Raw genomic sequence first — 15,933 nt, forward strand, 5'->3', positions numbered from 1 at the left:
TGAAAACACCTAGAAAACACAATGCTGGGAACTCTGGTTCAGAGCCTTGTCATCTGTTCAAAAATAGTGCTAAGGAGCAATTCCTGTGCACTTTGGATCACATTCTTGATTTTCCAGATAAATCTTTTTCAGTTTTGTACAAAAAATTGTGTTACAGTGGAAGAAAATTTATTCTGGGGTAGGGAGCAGAGAGAGTGGCAGTCAAGAGTGAGGAAAGAATCATGTCAAGACTGCTTTTCTGCATGATGGCAAGGAGACCAATTCTCCATTGTCAAACCCTGGCAGGATTTTCTGGGATGTGGGTCCCTTCCGACCCTACAATTCTTTTATTCTAATCTGCATGATTTTATTTGCTCTGCACACAAATATAAAAATAAATGGAGAATCACTCCTAGCATTCTTATGGGATTTATTCTCTCTCTCTCTCTCTCTCTCTCTCAGGTAACACACCGTTATTTTCACATACAGAATGGCTAATCTGACTTCTACTTCTGGATTCCTGCTTCTGGAATTTTCTCCAGTCCGAGAGCTGCAGGTCTTACACTTCTTTCTGTTCCTAGCATTATACTTAATAATCATACTGGGGAATCTTTTGATCATTGTTGTGATAGCTCTTGACCATCGTCTGCATATACCAATGTACTTCTTCCTAATGAACTTGGCCATTTCTGATATTGGCTCAGTTTCTGTCACTCTACCCAAATCAATGTTTAACTTACTCATGAACAGCACTCACATTTCATATTTTGAATGTGTCTCTCAAATTTTCTTCTTTTTAGTCTTTGAATGCTTTGATTTTGCTATCTTAACAATAATGGCACATGACCGGTATGTTGCTATTTGCAATCCACTGCAATACGAACTAATTATGAACAAAGAAGCCTGCATTCAGATGACAAATCCTTTCCCGCCCCTTAGGAAGGAGGGGGAGTTGCATGCGGCACGATCCCAGCACGTGCGCAGGGGATGGTTTCATCCCCTGCCGCTACTGGCTGAGTCCTGGGTGCGGTGCCCGGTTGGCTGGCCTATCGGCTCAGCTGTCGGGCGTGGCTGGCTGCATTTAAGCCAGAGCGCGCCCAGGGCTCAGCCTGCTCTTTCCCTGCTCCATTCAGCGATTTAAAGCTCCGTCGGATCAAGCCTCGCCGGACCAAGCCTCGCCGGATCAAGATTCTACAGCTTCAGAATCTACAGGGCAAGGCACGGCGGATCAAGATCACGAGAGCTGAAATCGCGGCTGGAATCACTTAAAAAACAGCGTTTTTAAACGCCAAAACCTTCCCCTTCTAGGTGCTGGTTTCTGCGGCGCAGGGGCTTCCTGCCCGCTCGGCAATTTCCAGCCCCGTTTGCCTCTTACCTGCTCGGCCGAGCTGGCGACCATTTGCGGGCTAGCGGGATGATCGAGAGCGCTCCTCTCGCCCTCGCAAGCTTGCAGGGGCTTCCTGCTGCTCTGCCGTGCGTCTCGGCGCTTCTGGTTACTCCGAGCGATCTTGGGCACTCCGGCCCCACGTGCTCCCGCTGCACAGCCGTTCGCTCGGAGCGATCTACGAGCGCCGATACATGCACGAGGCTACTGGCGAGCTGTGGTGCTTCTGACTCTTTCCGCCGCTCCTTCCGATCGCGCGGGGCTTGCACGTCCTCCCCGCGGAGAAGCTGTGCGCTTCGCTGCTTCCTGATTCCCCGGCGTGATCCAGGGCTCTGCAGACCACGTGGTCCCGCCGCTCAGCTGTTTCTTTGTTCCCGACGCTGCTTCCGCCGGTCAGCTGCTGCCTCGCAGCAATCCAGACTGCCACAGCCGCTGCGCAGAGGTTTCGCTGCACTTCGTCCCCAGACGCTTCTCCCGCCGGTTAGCTGCTGCTGCGCGGCAATCCAGAGCACCGCAGCCCACGCGCTCCCGCCGCTCAGCTGCTCTGCGCAGCACACGTGGCTCCTTCTGCTCAGCTGCTCGGCGCAGCACACGGGGCTCTTCTGCTCAGCCGCATAATGCTGTCGGATCGCAGTCCGACACTCAGCGGGCTCCCGGCGCCATTTCTAGCGCCGCTTTGCGTGCTGGTCCAGTGCAGCTGGGGGCTTGTCCTCCAGCCTCAAGGGCCGTCTTCGGTGACCCTCTCCTGGCCTTTCGGCTTACCGATCCGCATCGCGTTCTCCCACCGCCCCTCTTCGCGCCCTTGGTCCATAAGGGCGCTCGGTAACGTATTTTGCTGTTCTTGACTGCGTTGTGGGTTACTGCACTTGTGAGGGGTCCTAGTGTTGGGGGTTTCTTGTACCTTTTGTCATGCTGGGGGAGGCTGGTAATTGCAGCAAGGTGGGGGGAGACTACTTATTGCTGTGTTCTTTTGTCCAGAGGAACAAATTGCGGCAGCCATCTTAGCTCGGGCCATGCGGCTTTCAGCGGCAGCCATTTTGTTTGGCTAGGTTTGAGACAAAACAGGTTCTACCTTCATAGTTGGCAGTGATCTTGCAAATAGTACAAGCGCACAAAGAGCCTTAGGAGTACTGCTGGCAATCTCTTCCGCAATTGCGCATTGCAGGTTACCTTAATTCATACATTGAATTGCAATTAGTCTACTGGCACTACATTGCAAAAGGGTTTTTTGTGGCCACAATTTCCTTGCAGCCTTACGCTTGGTCTCCATTCATTTAACAAGGTTGCCAGGCACTTCTGCCCCTTCCCCTATCACCTCACCCCAATTAAATAAATAAATAAATAAATACCAACACATAAAAGATTCCCCCCAATTTTTTCCATTAAAAACAACAACAACAACAACAGATAATTACAGATAAATAAGATAATTACATTTAAAAAAGAAAAAGAAAAGAAAATTAAACTTTACTAAATTAATTTTAATTAACTCTTTAAGACTTAACCTTACAATAGTACAGTGACCATTTCTGCAGTTTCTGGAAGTCTTCAGCAGGTCTCAGCAGCTGTTTGTCGTGATGGCACCAAGGAAGGACAAACAATCCGCAGCCTCAGGCCAGTCGGCAAGGCGTGCTTCTAAGTCAAAGTCAGGTAATCCAGGGGGGGGGCCGTCGTTACCATTTCTCCAGAAGTTTTAGCTAACCTGTTATCTGGCTTTCAGAGCATCTACCAGCAAATCAGACCGAACCCCGCAAAACAAGAGCTAGCTTCTCAAGGTTCTCAGGATTGCATTCCTGATACGGCAGCCAGTAACAGCACACAGCCGGAAACTTCGGCCTCTTTCTCAAGTGACACACAACCGGGAACGTCGGCGTCTTTCCTAGGCGCTCCCCAACCAGGAACTTCGGCTTCTTCCTTAGGTGTTCCCCAGCCAGGGACCTCAACTTCCTTCATAGGTGCTCCCCAACCAGGAACTTCAGCTTCTCTCTCAGGTACTCCCCAACCAGGAACGTCGGCTGCTGTCTTAGGTGCTCCACAACAAGGAACTGCTCATTCTGTCTTGGGCACTTCCCAGCCAGAGTCCTCAGCCTCCTCTACGGGCGCCTCCCAGCCTGTGTTTTCAGCCTCCTCTTCAGGGTCCGCCCACCCTGTGGTCATTCCCACACAAGGGGTGAGAACTCCAGCTCAGCTTGCAGAAACAGCTTCTACCAGTGTCCAGAACGCAGGTATGGGGGCGGGTCTGCGCCAGGGTAATGTCTCTTCTCTCCAGTTCTCTCCTGGTGTGCCTAGCTGTTTCCAGGTGTCACAGGATGGGGCGTCATCGGCAACATCATCTGAGGAGGACGTCCAGGGCCGCTCAGCTACGACCATCACGCAGAGCCAGCCATTAGCCACTCAGCAGGACCCACCCCTAGGCGTCGAGGCTGGGAAAAAGAGGACCAAGAAGAGCAACCACAAGAAAAGTAAGAAGAGTAAACCATCGGACACGGAAGACGAATCAGGTAGCTCTTCTGATTCTGATAGCTACGTTCCCTTGGATAGTTACTGGGGGGAGGGGGAAGAGCTGGTAGGCCTTCCACTTTGGGCCCATGAGAGGAGGGCCAATTCGCACCGGAAGTCTTTCGGTGGTACCCTAGAGTGGAAGAACGGGGCCTTGGTGCCAGACATCAAGACATCCACATACGTCTCTACAGACGTGATTTTGGGTAACCACTTATCAAAGAAGAAAAGAGCCAAGATTTTGAATGGAGACTATGTGGATATATTCACTCTACTCCCTCCATCCAAAGTCACAGGCAAAGGGGGGAAAAGGAAATATCGAAAACTGGTTGGACGGATTTCAGATCTTTATGGGGGTAGTGGTCGCCGCTTATCCAAAAAGGGCGATGCATTTACTTGCTTACATGTCGCACATAAGAAAGGCGCATGAGCTAGCAGGGGAATCGGCGGCCTTAACATATGATGAGGAGTTCCGCAGAAATGCCTCTTTACTGTCCACCACACGCTGGGATCTGAAGGACCAGCAATTCTGGAGTGAACATGTGGGCCCCTACATAGAGAAAAAGAACCCTGATACATCCCGGTTTGCAAAGAGCGAGCACAGAAAAGAGGTCCGCCGGCAGGTATGCTGGGAATATAATCGTGGGCTGTGTAAGAGACCCTACTGTAAGTTTGCACATGAGTGTGAAAGATGCTGGGGCGCCCATCCCGTCTCGTCCTGTTTCAAAGGCAAGCAGTCCTTTCGGGGGGGACGGGGGGTGCCCACGGCGGGCCAAGAAATGCACAGGGCCCCTCTCATGGATCAGGTGCAAATCGGCATTAATAAATCCCTGGGACTGGCCTTCTCTCCAATTAGGTTAGCGCCTTTGAAAGCCCTTCTCAGCAAGTACCATGATAAGAACGCAGCCACTTTTCTTTGGGAGGGGTTTTCCCAGGGTTTTAGAATTCCAGTTTCTCATCCCCCTTCTCCACGTGACCCACCAAACCAAAAATCTGTCAGGGATATGCCAGAAATCGCCCTTAAGAAAATTAATAAAGAAATCTCAGCTCAGAGGGTGGCTGGCCCATTTCTGACACCCCCCATCCCGCAGCTGCACATATCACCGCTGGGCATCGTCCCCAAAAAATCGCCAGGAGAGTTCAGATTAATACACAATCTTTCACACCCTAAGGGGGTGTCAGTAAATGACGGCATTCCCCAGGAACTTTGTTCTGTGAAGTATGCCTCCTTTGACCATGCTATCCAGTTGATACGTAAATTCGGCAAGGGGGCTTTGATGGCAAAATGTGATATTGAATCAGCCTTCCGTCTGCTCCCAGTCCATCCTCAGGATTTTAAATGGCTGGGCTTCCGGTTTAATGGGGCATATTTCATAGACAAGGCCATGCCTATGGGCTGCTCAGTGGCATGTTCGGCCTTTGAGACATTTAGTACATTTCTGGATTGGGCCCTTCGCTTTAGAACAGGCCTGGAGGGCGTGACTCATTACCTCGATGACTTCCTCTTCGTGGCTAGCTCTAACGGCTCTGATTGTGCTTTCCTGTTGAGTGCATTCGCAGCCCTGGCGGGGGAACTCGGCGTTCCTCTGGCGAAGGATAAGACGGAAGGACCAGTCTCCACCATTACATACCTGGGCATCGAGCTTGACACAATCTCCCAGACGTCACGGCTGCCTAAGGAAAAACTAACAGCCCTCAGGGAGTTAATATTGGAACTTCTCCCTATGAAGAAGGTCACGCTTAGGCAGATCCAGTCCCTCCTAGGCCACCTAAATTTTGCATGCCGCGTCATCGCCCCGGGGCGCCCCTTTTGTGCCAGGCTGGCTAGGCTCTCCGCCGGCCTTCGAGCACCCCATCACAGGGTTAGGCTTAGTAAAGGAGTCAAAGCAGACCTCGAGGTATGGGTCAGATTCCTGGATAATTTTAACGGCATTTCCCTTTGGCAGGACAGCTTAAGATTACAGACAGACTTCCAAGTGCAGTCCGACGCTGCGGGCTCTCTGGGATTTGGTGTTTATTTCCGGGGTAGATGGTGCGCCCCGCGGTGGCCGCAACTTTGGCAGGGGAAGCCCATACTGCGGGATTTAACTTTTCTTGAATTTTTTCCGATAGTTGTAGCGGTACACCTGTGGGCAGAGGAATTTAGAAACCACCGTGTTTGCTTCTGGACGGACAACCAGGCGGTGGTAGGGGTGCTCTCTAGGCGATCTTCACGGTCCTCCAGGGTGGCCTCGCTATTGCGCGCATTTGTCCTCTTTTGCTTACAGTCGAACATTCATTTCACGGCTAGGTTTATCCCAGGAGCCTTTCCCGGAATACCTTTGGAGCCTTGGGAGCGAGATGTCCTGAAGGGAGTATCGGCGTCTGTCGCCCCCTCCACATTGCGATCTTACAAAAAAGCTTGGACTGATTTCATGGGTTTTCGTGCAGGATTGTCGGGGGTGGGACTGGACTCCCCTCCTAATAAGAAGGAGGTGTTACAGTACCTATCTCACCTATGGCGAAAAGGCTGGGCATCGAGGACACTAAACATCCACTCGGCAGCTATATCCTTCTTTAGCAAAACGATTTATTCATTGGATCCATGTGAGGATTTTGTTGTACGCAGAGCCTTAGAAGGCTGGCGCAGGTTGCAACCCCCCAGTAAGGATACCAGGAGGCCAATTACCTTTGACATCCTAACCCAAATTCATAAACAATTGAGGAAATTATGCTGGTCAAAGTACGAAGCCAGGCTTTTCTCAGCTGCGTACTCCATTGCCTTCTTCGGAGCCCTTAGGGTTGGCGAAGTGGTATCAGAGGCTCAGGGTACTAGGGGTATTGCATTCGAGGATGTAAGGCTTTCCACATCAGAAGTGCTGCTCCTCATTCGCCAGTCAAAGACGGACCAACTTGGGAAGGGTGCCTGGATGCGTCTGCCCGCCACGGGACACGCTGGTCCCTGTCCAGTGAAAGATACAAGGCGATTTTTGCATATGAGGCCAGCCGCAACCGGCCCCCTACTCATACATCAGGACGGCACCCTCCTAACGCGGGTTCAGTTTACGCGAGTAATGAGAAAGGCTATCGCCGCCTGCGGCCTTCCTCCCGACAAATTTGCAGCACACTCCTTTAGAATCGGGGCAGCAACAACAGCCATGCATTGGGGTCTGTCCGTGAAAAACATTAAAGATCTAGGCCGGTGGAAATCCAAAGCTTACAAAGGGTACTTGCGCAACTCATGGTGAAGCTAGACCTGATCCCTTACCACCCTTTCTCTTACTCATTTTCAGGCACCAAAGCAGTTCATATATGGATGGTGGGCCATAGCATCGTGCACTGGGCCAGGGAGCGTGCATCCCAGCGCGGATGGGGTCGTAACCTGGGTCTGCCCCCTAGGGTCAAGATATCCTGGATCACAAGGAGAGGGATGCATTGGGATGAGTTTCTCCCGGCTGTGAGATCCAGAGCCGCCTCGCAAGGTCCCCCTGACGCCATGGTGGTGCAGCTCGGCGAAAATGACCTCGCCTATCGGAAGGGTGTTGATTTGCAATGGAAGATATTTGAGGACTTTAATGAACTGTTGGCTTCTTTTCCATCCATGACCTTGTTCTGGTCTACTCTTTTGGAGAGGCGCACGTGGCGCGACTGTACTTGCCCTATTGCAGTCAACAGAGCCAGGAAGTTGTTGGACAAGGCGGTGGCACGCCGGGTGGTGGCCCTTGGGGGTCAAGTCATCCCTCACCCGGCAATAAAATTCAGCGAGGCGGCTCTCTATCGGAACGATGGCGTTCATCTCTCGGATGAAGGAAATGATGCTTGGCTGGCAGATGTTGTTTTGGCTCTTAGGTATTGGTTGCGGGTCTGAGGGTATTGGCGGCGAGCCCCTTTGGGGCCCGATTGGCGGTTAGGCATTGGATTAGCCCCAAGTTAGAATCTTGGGGGGGGGGAGGTTCGGCCATCACCTCCCCCAAGGCTCTGAAGGGTACTTCAGTAAATGAGTCCGGGGGGGCGTGTCCCTGTCCAAAACCACGGTGGGTGAGGGCCAAAGGCACGCCCCAGTCCGGTGATCACTGGGTGAGTCCCTAGCTGATGTGCAGCAGCAGGGTTCTCACCCATCGGTGGTTAACCCTTCCTGGACTGCCAGCGCGACGTGCTGGAGTCGGATATTGTTAGTTAGTTCCAATGCCTAAAGCCAATACCGCTCAACATCCGTAACCAATAAAGTTGTGGCCTTTTATGCCCATTAACCTTATTTCCGGTGTCCTGTGTCGTCATTTCACCTCGTGGGGGGATCGGGTCTCGATATGCAACCATTGCATGGATTACAAGTGTTCTCTATTCTGCGTTACACACAGCTGGCACATTTTCAATGAGCTTCTGTTCCAATATTGTTGATCAATTCTTCTGTGAAATCCCCAAATTAATGAAATTGTCTTGCTCTGACTTATACCTAGTTGAAGTTGGAATTGTTGTATTTAGTTATATTGCAGCACTGGGATGCTTCATTTTCATTATTAAAACTTATGTGTGGATCTTCACTACAGTCCTCAAAATCCCTTCCAAACAGGGACAGCATAAGGCTCTCTCCACTTGCCTGCCCCACCTCCTTGTTGTCTCTCTGTATCTGTCCTCTGGAACCTTTGTTTATGCAACACCACACAGTAATATCTCACCTGACCTAGATCTAGTCTTTTCTGTGATATATGCTATACTTCCTTCTTTATTAAATCCCTTCATCTATAGCTTGAGAAGCAAAGAGATCCAGACTGCATTGCAGAAGCTATTGACTCTTAAACACTTGTATGGCACTGTTCCCAGATTTTTTCTGAAAAGGTGAAACGTTGTAGAGCCCTTTCTGGGAGGTGAGATCTCACATGGTGACGTTATTATTGTTCTGTCAGTAGATGATGTGCACAGTATGAGGGCATGTGGGTGGGCCTGCTCCATGGTGCCTCCCCAACTTTGGAATTCCATTTACCTTGAAATTTCACAGGCATTCATGCTGTTTTCTTTCTGATTTCACCTTAAAACAAGGTGTTTTTGAGGGGGACGTGAATACATGCTGAGCTGTTTTTTGTTTTTTTTACTATTGTTTATTTGTTCTTTGTTTTAACTTGTGCGGATTGTATTCTGTAGTATGTTTCTTCTTCTAAACTGTGAAATAACTGGATAGGATTAGGATATCCATATTTTAAATAAATAAAGAGTAATGTACTTTTAAAAATTAGAATACACCTTTACCAGATTGTTAACCTTGCTTGTTAAAAAAATAAATAAATGTTGTTCTCTACCCATATTATTTTGGCAATGCTGCCTTTTATGCAGGACTACCAACAGTTCCAGCCAGCATGGCTTGTGGCTACATTTTTTTTAAAGGATTATAGCTTGAAAATGAATGTGAATTTCCCTGCATATTTGCTGAATCTGGAAATTTATACCATGAAATATGAAAGTTGCTTTGTGGAAACTAGTTTTTGTTTTTTTTGTTTTTTGGTTGCTGTTATTTAGAAAAAGACTCTTTAAATTTTAACTATATACGCACTGTAAACATGAAGACAGGACTTAACATATTTTGATTTGTTGATACTATGTGGCTCAAGTGATAAAGATTTAATTTACCCCAAATTTGAGTGAAACAACATTTTTAGTGAAACAATATATTCATGTGAGATATTTATTCTGAATATAAAGTACCAAGGAACAGAACATTTGGTTCATTCATTCCATTTCCCCTTGCCAATATACCTTTTGAACTAATGAAGTCCATCTTTTCCACAGACAGAAGTAAATAAATGCACAGGCTGGTTATTAGAAATAAGAAGCTACACAGCTATCCATGTCAAATTGTTTTTGTGTGTGTGTGTGTTTGTGTATAGATGGAAAGATGGATACAGACTAATATTGTTATAGGATTAAAGGATTTGCTTTGAATATTTGGTTCCCCCTTATAAGCCCATTATGTTGTATCTCTATGAATGGATTCCATAGGAGAAGGCACTACAGTCCATTGAATTGACATAAGGAGATAGTGATTCATGCTTGCAGAAGGAGGCAGGAGGCTCCCCCTCTTCAGCTGGAGGCCACATCACCCTAGTAGAAGGAAAACCATAGGCCAGAATAAGCTCCGGCACTACCTTTTTATGAATAGCAGGCATATTCTTGAGAGGTACTTCGGCTCTGGTAAGCGTCACGCCAAATCACCTCCAGGAGGCTATGCCTGCAGCCATGAGAAGCAGTGGTGGAAGAAGTTGCAAAGGTACAAGGGGGGGGGGGAGGAAGGAAACAGGTGAGTGACAAGGGGCAGGGGCAGCAGGGTAGTGGTGTTTGTGGGGGCATGATACATATGGCTCCTATTTTTATTTAAAACAAAAAAACCTGAATACAGCAATGGCATGCCTTTTTCTCATGTTAAGTCACATTATATTAATTAGTAAACTAAATGCAAAAGGTTAAGGTGGTGCAATCATTTTTTCATGCTCCTGAAAAGGAATAACATCAGACTACACTGTCACCTTGTGCTTATTGAAGTCTCTCAAGTGCTTGAACAACAACAACAACAACAACAACAACAACAACAACAACAACAACAACAACACTAAGGATTAGCCACCCATTTCCATTTTGTGTTTCTTTTAAATTTTGAATTGGAAGATTATACTGAGGATTCATATTGTTCTCCCACAAAGCACTAGAAAACACAATGCCAAACTTTCTTTTTGAGATTTAATATGGATAGGAATGGCTTCAGATTCATGATTACTACCACAGTGATAACACATCTGATTTTGGACCTCTAAGATTGGAGTTTGTAGGAGAAGGAACTGCTGAAATGGTCAGACCAATCTCTTTGTTAAGGTAATGGCCCTAGCCAGCTTGCTATCCTTTTTACATGTCATAAGTATAAAAAATGAGTTATTTAAGGGTTTCTTGGGATATCATAGCCCATACTTGTTTGTGCAATATTCAATACTTCTGTCCAGAAAATATTTTTTATTATTAAGGGTCTCTGAAGGGATTCCCAGCAAAGAACTTTTACAGGTGTAAATGACATAAAACAGCAGTAAATTCATCCATTTGTTCATTTTACATGAATGATGAAATTTACATAAGTGTCAAAAAATTAATTTAAAAGAGCACTGTCATCCTGAGGTTATGTGTTTCAGGTCAGGGGCATAGCAAGGTAAATTGGTACCTGAAGGCAAAAGATTTTTTGCCCCCCCCCCCCAGGCATGGGAAGGTCAGGTAGTACCCGGTGTGGAAAATTTCTGGCCACCCCCCATTGATCCCCCCCCCCCGCAAAAATGGTTTTATGCTATATCATATTTTCTTACAAAGAAATAATAACAAGTAATAATAAAAAAACCTTTTATTTATATCCCATCCTCCCCAGCCAAAGTCGTGCTCCAGGTGGCTAACATCAGATACATAACATTGGTATAAAATCAAACAATAATTAAATTACCTCCCAAAAACGTCTCAAAATCAAATGAATTAGATGGCTTTCCACAGGGCTAGGGTTGGGAACAGTAAGTTTTTTCTAAACTGAAATTTCAACCATCATGACATAGGAAAACAGCCAAGTGAACAGCTTTTTTGGTGGAGGAGGGTCAGGATATAAACCGATATGCATGAAATTTCATATATACCTATATAATCCCTAGTATAGTAAGATAAGACCTTCAGAGCACGCATTTTCAAAAAAAAATTAAAAAAAAATGGTCCTCGATAATTTGTCACCCAATGCAACATGGAACCCGGAGCGGCCCGCCCCGCCCCCTTGTTATGCCCTTGTTTCAGGTTGTGTCACCAAAAAACCCATTCACTGAAGCACGGCCTTTTGTGCTGGCTCAGCTCCTCAACAGTTCTGTCAAGCAGATTAACATTCAGGAACTAAAACTTACAACCCTTTGTAACATAGAAACATGAACAGCCACCACCTACTGCATCTGCAAAATGTTTTGTTGAGCCAGCCTCTCAACAATGTTCTGTTTTCTCTGGAGGGAACAGCTGTAAAAGGCAATATGGAACAACTCTTTGCAGGTATAGTATTTGCAATTTAAGCTTAACCTGAACATCAAGGGAAAAAATAGAATTAATTAAAGACATTAACATCCCTATTGCCTTATTTGAGATAATCCTCTATTTAGGTTACTTAGGAAACAAACAAAAAGAAGCCGAAGGGGGGGGGGGCGGGAATCAACACACTTTTCTGATCAGGCGCACTGGGCTCCTGGGAGCATGTCTCAAAGAACCCAAAGAAAAGAGAAATATAAATTCCTTCCCACAGCAGAAAAACCTCAGTGTTGGTAGATACACACAGAGAGCGAAGTTTCAAAGAAAGAATTAAGAAAAATCAAAGAACTGGGTGAACTACATGACTTGTCTGCCCATTGAAACATTGTTGTGACAAGATAAAGTTCAATCTCATATATGCAACATAATACTTCAAAGTCTTTTTTCTAAACGACTAGAATCTCTCCTTTGAAAACTACTGCATTTGAGCTGATAGGAGATTTCTGCCTGGAAGCAGTGATGGTTATTTCAATAATGTGAGTACATCCATTTTTAACCATTTAATAGTAAAATCCTACGCTCAAAGTATGTCTCATTAAATTTAGTGGGACTCATTCCCAGTTAAGTGTTCACAGTTTTGCAACATATATTATGAAAAAATACATGTTTTGTTATTAAAAAATCAATTGTAACAATTCAGTCCAGAAGTGATAACAATATACCTCTTGATGAATTGCAATTTAGTAGCTTCATGGTGCAATCACCTTTTGCAGTTTCTATTTTCAAGTGCTACCATACTGTATTAAGCTCAAACGATACTCTTTCCGAGTCCAGTCCCATGAATTTCTAAGGGTGCTGTGATTACCAAGAAAACCAAAGCAAACAAAAACATAAATCCCATCCCACAACCAAATGAAAACCCCTTTAGAGACACATTGACAGACACACAGAAGACCCCATTTCAAATAAACAATGAACAGTGAGCAGAAAAAGGCAAACATTTCTTTGATGCAAAAGTAGATGGGAGAGAAAATGTATCTTATGCAGACAATACTTTTGAGGAAGAGTAAGTAAACATTTTCTCATCCCCCTTTCTTCTCATCCTTCTTATTCCTATTATCCTATTTCCCCTTCTAGCATTTGCTCATAGCCATATCTAAATTTGGTAGTGGCTTATATTTGTAGTTAATGCATAATCAAACATATAGTATATAAGAGACTCAAAAGGCACATTTTATCTTCACATTTTCAAGCAAAATCATCATTCTTGTGACACCTGAAAGACTAACAAATTTATTAGGGAATATCTTTTTGTGGGAGGAGGGATTGCAAGCAGTATGGTCAGTGGAATATGAAATGCAGTAAGTGCAAATAATGAAATTTATAATAATAATAATTTATTATTTGTACCCCGCCCATCTGGCTGAGTCTCCCCAGCCACTCTTATATTATATTGGTGGCAATTCACAGAACAGTTTCTGATAATAATAAAAACCTCCTGAATTGGTAATTTGTTTAAGGCATGCAGTATGTTAAAAGTCCACTGTTCTAATTCAGTCAACAAACCTCTTGCTGGAATGTAATATGGAGTTTTCATGTTATATTCAGCCTTTGAAGCCCATTTATTATTCTGTGCAGAGACTGGCCTGTTTGTCCAATGTAGAATTCAGAACGGTATGACTGGCATCTGATGACATATATTACATTGGAAGCAGGACAGGTAAATGAAGCACTGCTATTCTGGATAATACCATGACAAACCTTTCCATGATGTATATAGTTCAACCATCCAAGGTGTTTGTGTGTGAAGAAATGATGCTTTCAAAGAGCAGGTAAGGGAGTCGCACTTAATGAAGAAAAATTGTGATGCTGGTCAAATGATATCACACTCCTTCTCCCTTCATGGAATGCGTATCTTACCAGTGGCTTGTAGCACTTTCCATTACATTAATCAGCATGACTGTAATTGCTCTGCATACAATCATTAAATCTCTCTCTCTCTCTCTCTCTCTCTTTCTTTCTTTCAGGTAATACACCATTGTTTTCACATACAGAATGTCTAATCTGACTTCTGGATTCCTGCTTCTGGAATTTTCTCATGTCCGAGAGCTGCAGGTCTTACACTTCTTTCTGTTCCTAGCATTATACTTAATAATCATACTGGAGAATCTTTTGATCATTTTTGTGATAGCTCTTGACCATCGTCTGCATATACCAATGTACTTCTTCCTAATGAACTTGGCCATTTCTGATATTGGCTCAGTTTCTGTCACTCTACCCAAATCAATGTTTAACTTACTCATGAACAGCACTCGCATTTCCTATTTTGAATGTGTTTCTCAAATTTTCTTCTTTTTAGTCTTTGAATGCTTTGATTTTGCTATCTTAACAATAATGTCACATGACCGGTATGTTGCTATTTGCAATCCACTGCAATATGAACTAATCATGAACAAAGAAGCCTGCATTCAGATGACAACCATTGCATGGATTACTAGCATTCTGTATTCTGCGTTACACACAGCTGGCACATTTTCAATGAACTTCTGTTCCAATATTGTTGATCAATTCTTCTGTGAAGTCCCCAAATTAATGAAATTGTCTTGCTCTGACTTATACCTAGTTGAAGTTGGATTTATGGTATTTAGTTATATTGCAGTACTGGGATGCTTCATCTTCATTATTAAAACTTATGTGTGGATCTTCACTACAGTCCTCAAAATCCCTTCCAAACAGGGACAGCATAAGGCCGTCTCCACTTGCCTGCCCCACCTCCTTGTTGTCTCTCTGTTTCTGTTCTCTTCAACCTTTGTTTATGCAATACCACACAGTAATATGTCACCTGACCTGGATCTAGTCTTTGCTGTGATATATGCTATACTTCCTTCTTTATTAAATCCCTTCATCTATAGCTTGAGAAACAAAGAGATTCAGACTGCATTGCAGAAGCTATTGAATCTTAAACACTTGTGATAGGGGGCAGAAAACATCGACATAACGAGAGGGACACGGCAAGGCTGCCCCCTATCACCACTCCTTTTTATAATCGTACTAGAAGTCCTACTAAGGAATATAAGGGAGAATGAAAGTATAAAGGGAGTGGTGATAGGAAAGAAGAGGCATAAGATCAAAGCCTTTGCCGACGATGTAATCATAACCACGGAAGATCCTCTGCATAGCATTCCGAATATATTACAAGTAATAAAAGAGTATGGCAAATTGGCAGGCTTGAAAATAAATTATGATAAAACTGAAATGCTAGTTAAAAATTTGGAAGAAAGAGATAAAAGAGAATTAGAAGGATTAACCGGGATAAAAATTTCCAGAAAGTTAAAGTATTTGGGCATCCAAATTTCGATTAATAATCTAGATCTGGTAAAAGAAAATTATGGGGAAAAGTGGAAAGAGATAAAGAAAAAATTGGATTTATGGCCGAAATTAAAAATCTCGCTATTAGGCAGAATCTCATTGATCAAAATGGGAGTATTATCTAAAATGAATTACTTATTTCAAAACCTACCACTGCTAGGAGGCTCAGGCCACTTTAAGGAATGGAAGAAAGACATATCCAGGTTTGTTTGGAATGGTAAAAAACCGCGAATTAAATACAAAATCTTAATTGACCAAAGGGAAAGAGGTGGGTTCGGGCTGCCGGACTTAGAGCTATATCACGACGCGGCTGCAATATACTGGATTAAAGACTGGATTGAGCTAAAGAATAATGACTTATTAGACTTAGAGAGCGATGGATTAGGGTTCGGCTGGCATTGGTACCTCATGAAAGAAAAAATCAACAAACAAAATGTATTTATGTTTAATATCATCAGAAAATCATTGTTTACAGTTTGGTCTAAATATAGAAGATTCTTTGAGATGAAAACACCTTGGTGGCTTTCCCCCCTGGAGATCGTATCATCCAAAAGGAGAAATATGGAAACCAACTGGCCCACTTACAAAGATATTTTGGAGGAAGTAAATGGCGAATTGAAACTAAAAGATTATAACTTAATTAAAACTTTTTTAACCAGCTGGCTTCAATATTTTCAGTTAAATCAGAGACTTCAGGAAGATAAAAA

General features: G+C 44.6%; 2 protein-coding genes across 2 annotated transcripts; both read left to right on the forward strand.

The window, feature by feature from the left end:
* The first annotated feature begins 469 nt into the window (after positions 1-469).
* LOC117057696 (olfactory receptor 14A16-like) lies at positions 470-8,681 on the forward strand. The gene is made up of 2 exons (XM_033168536.1): positions 470-902; positions 8,158-8,681. Exons 1-2 carry the CDS (start codon positions 470-472, stop codon positions 8,679-8,681), a joined length of 957 nt encoding a protein of 318 aa, XP_033024427.1.
* A 5,231-nt stretch (positions 8,682-13,912) lies between these two features.
* Positions 13,913-14,830, forward strand: LOC117057697 (olfactory receptor 14C36-like). Its single transcript, XM_033168538.1, has one exon. It carries the CDS (start codon positions 13,913-13,915, stop codon positions 14,828-14,830), a length of 918 nt encoding a protein of 305 aa, XP_033024429.1.
* Positions 14,831-15,933: the final 1,103 nt, after the last annotated feature.

This window comes from Lacerta agilis, chromosome 14, assembly GCF_009819535.1.
Source record: "Lacerta agilis isolate rLacAgi1 chromosome 14, rLacAgi1.pri, whole genome shotgun sequence".
NCBI lineage: Eukaryota > Metazoa > Chordata > Lepidosauria > Squamata > Lacertidae > Lacerta > Lacerta agilis.

Bases quoted from the DNA above. Each gene is read 5' to 3' on its own strand.
- LOC117057697 (XM_033168538.1), top strand. From the start codon at position 13,913: ATGTCTAATCTGACTTCTGGATTCCTGCTTCTGGAATTTTCTCATGTC.
- LOC117057696 (XM_033168536.1), top strand. From the start codon at position 470: ATGGCTAATCTGACTTCTACTTCTGGATTCCTGCTTCTGGAATTTTCT. The intron at 903-8,157 runs CTTTCCCGCCCC...GATATGCAACCA, and splicing joins CTGCATTCAGATGACAAATC to TTGCATGGATTACAAGTGTT.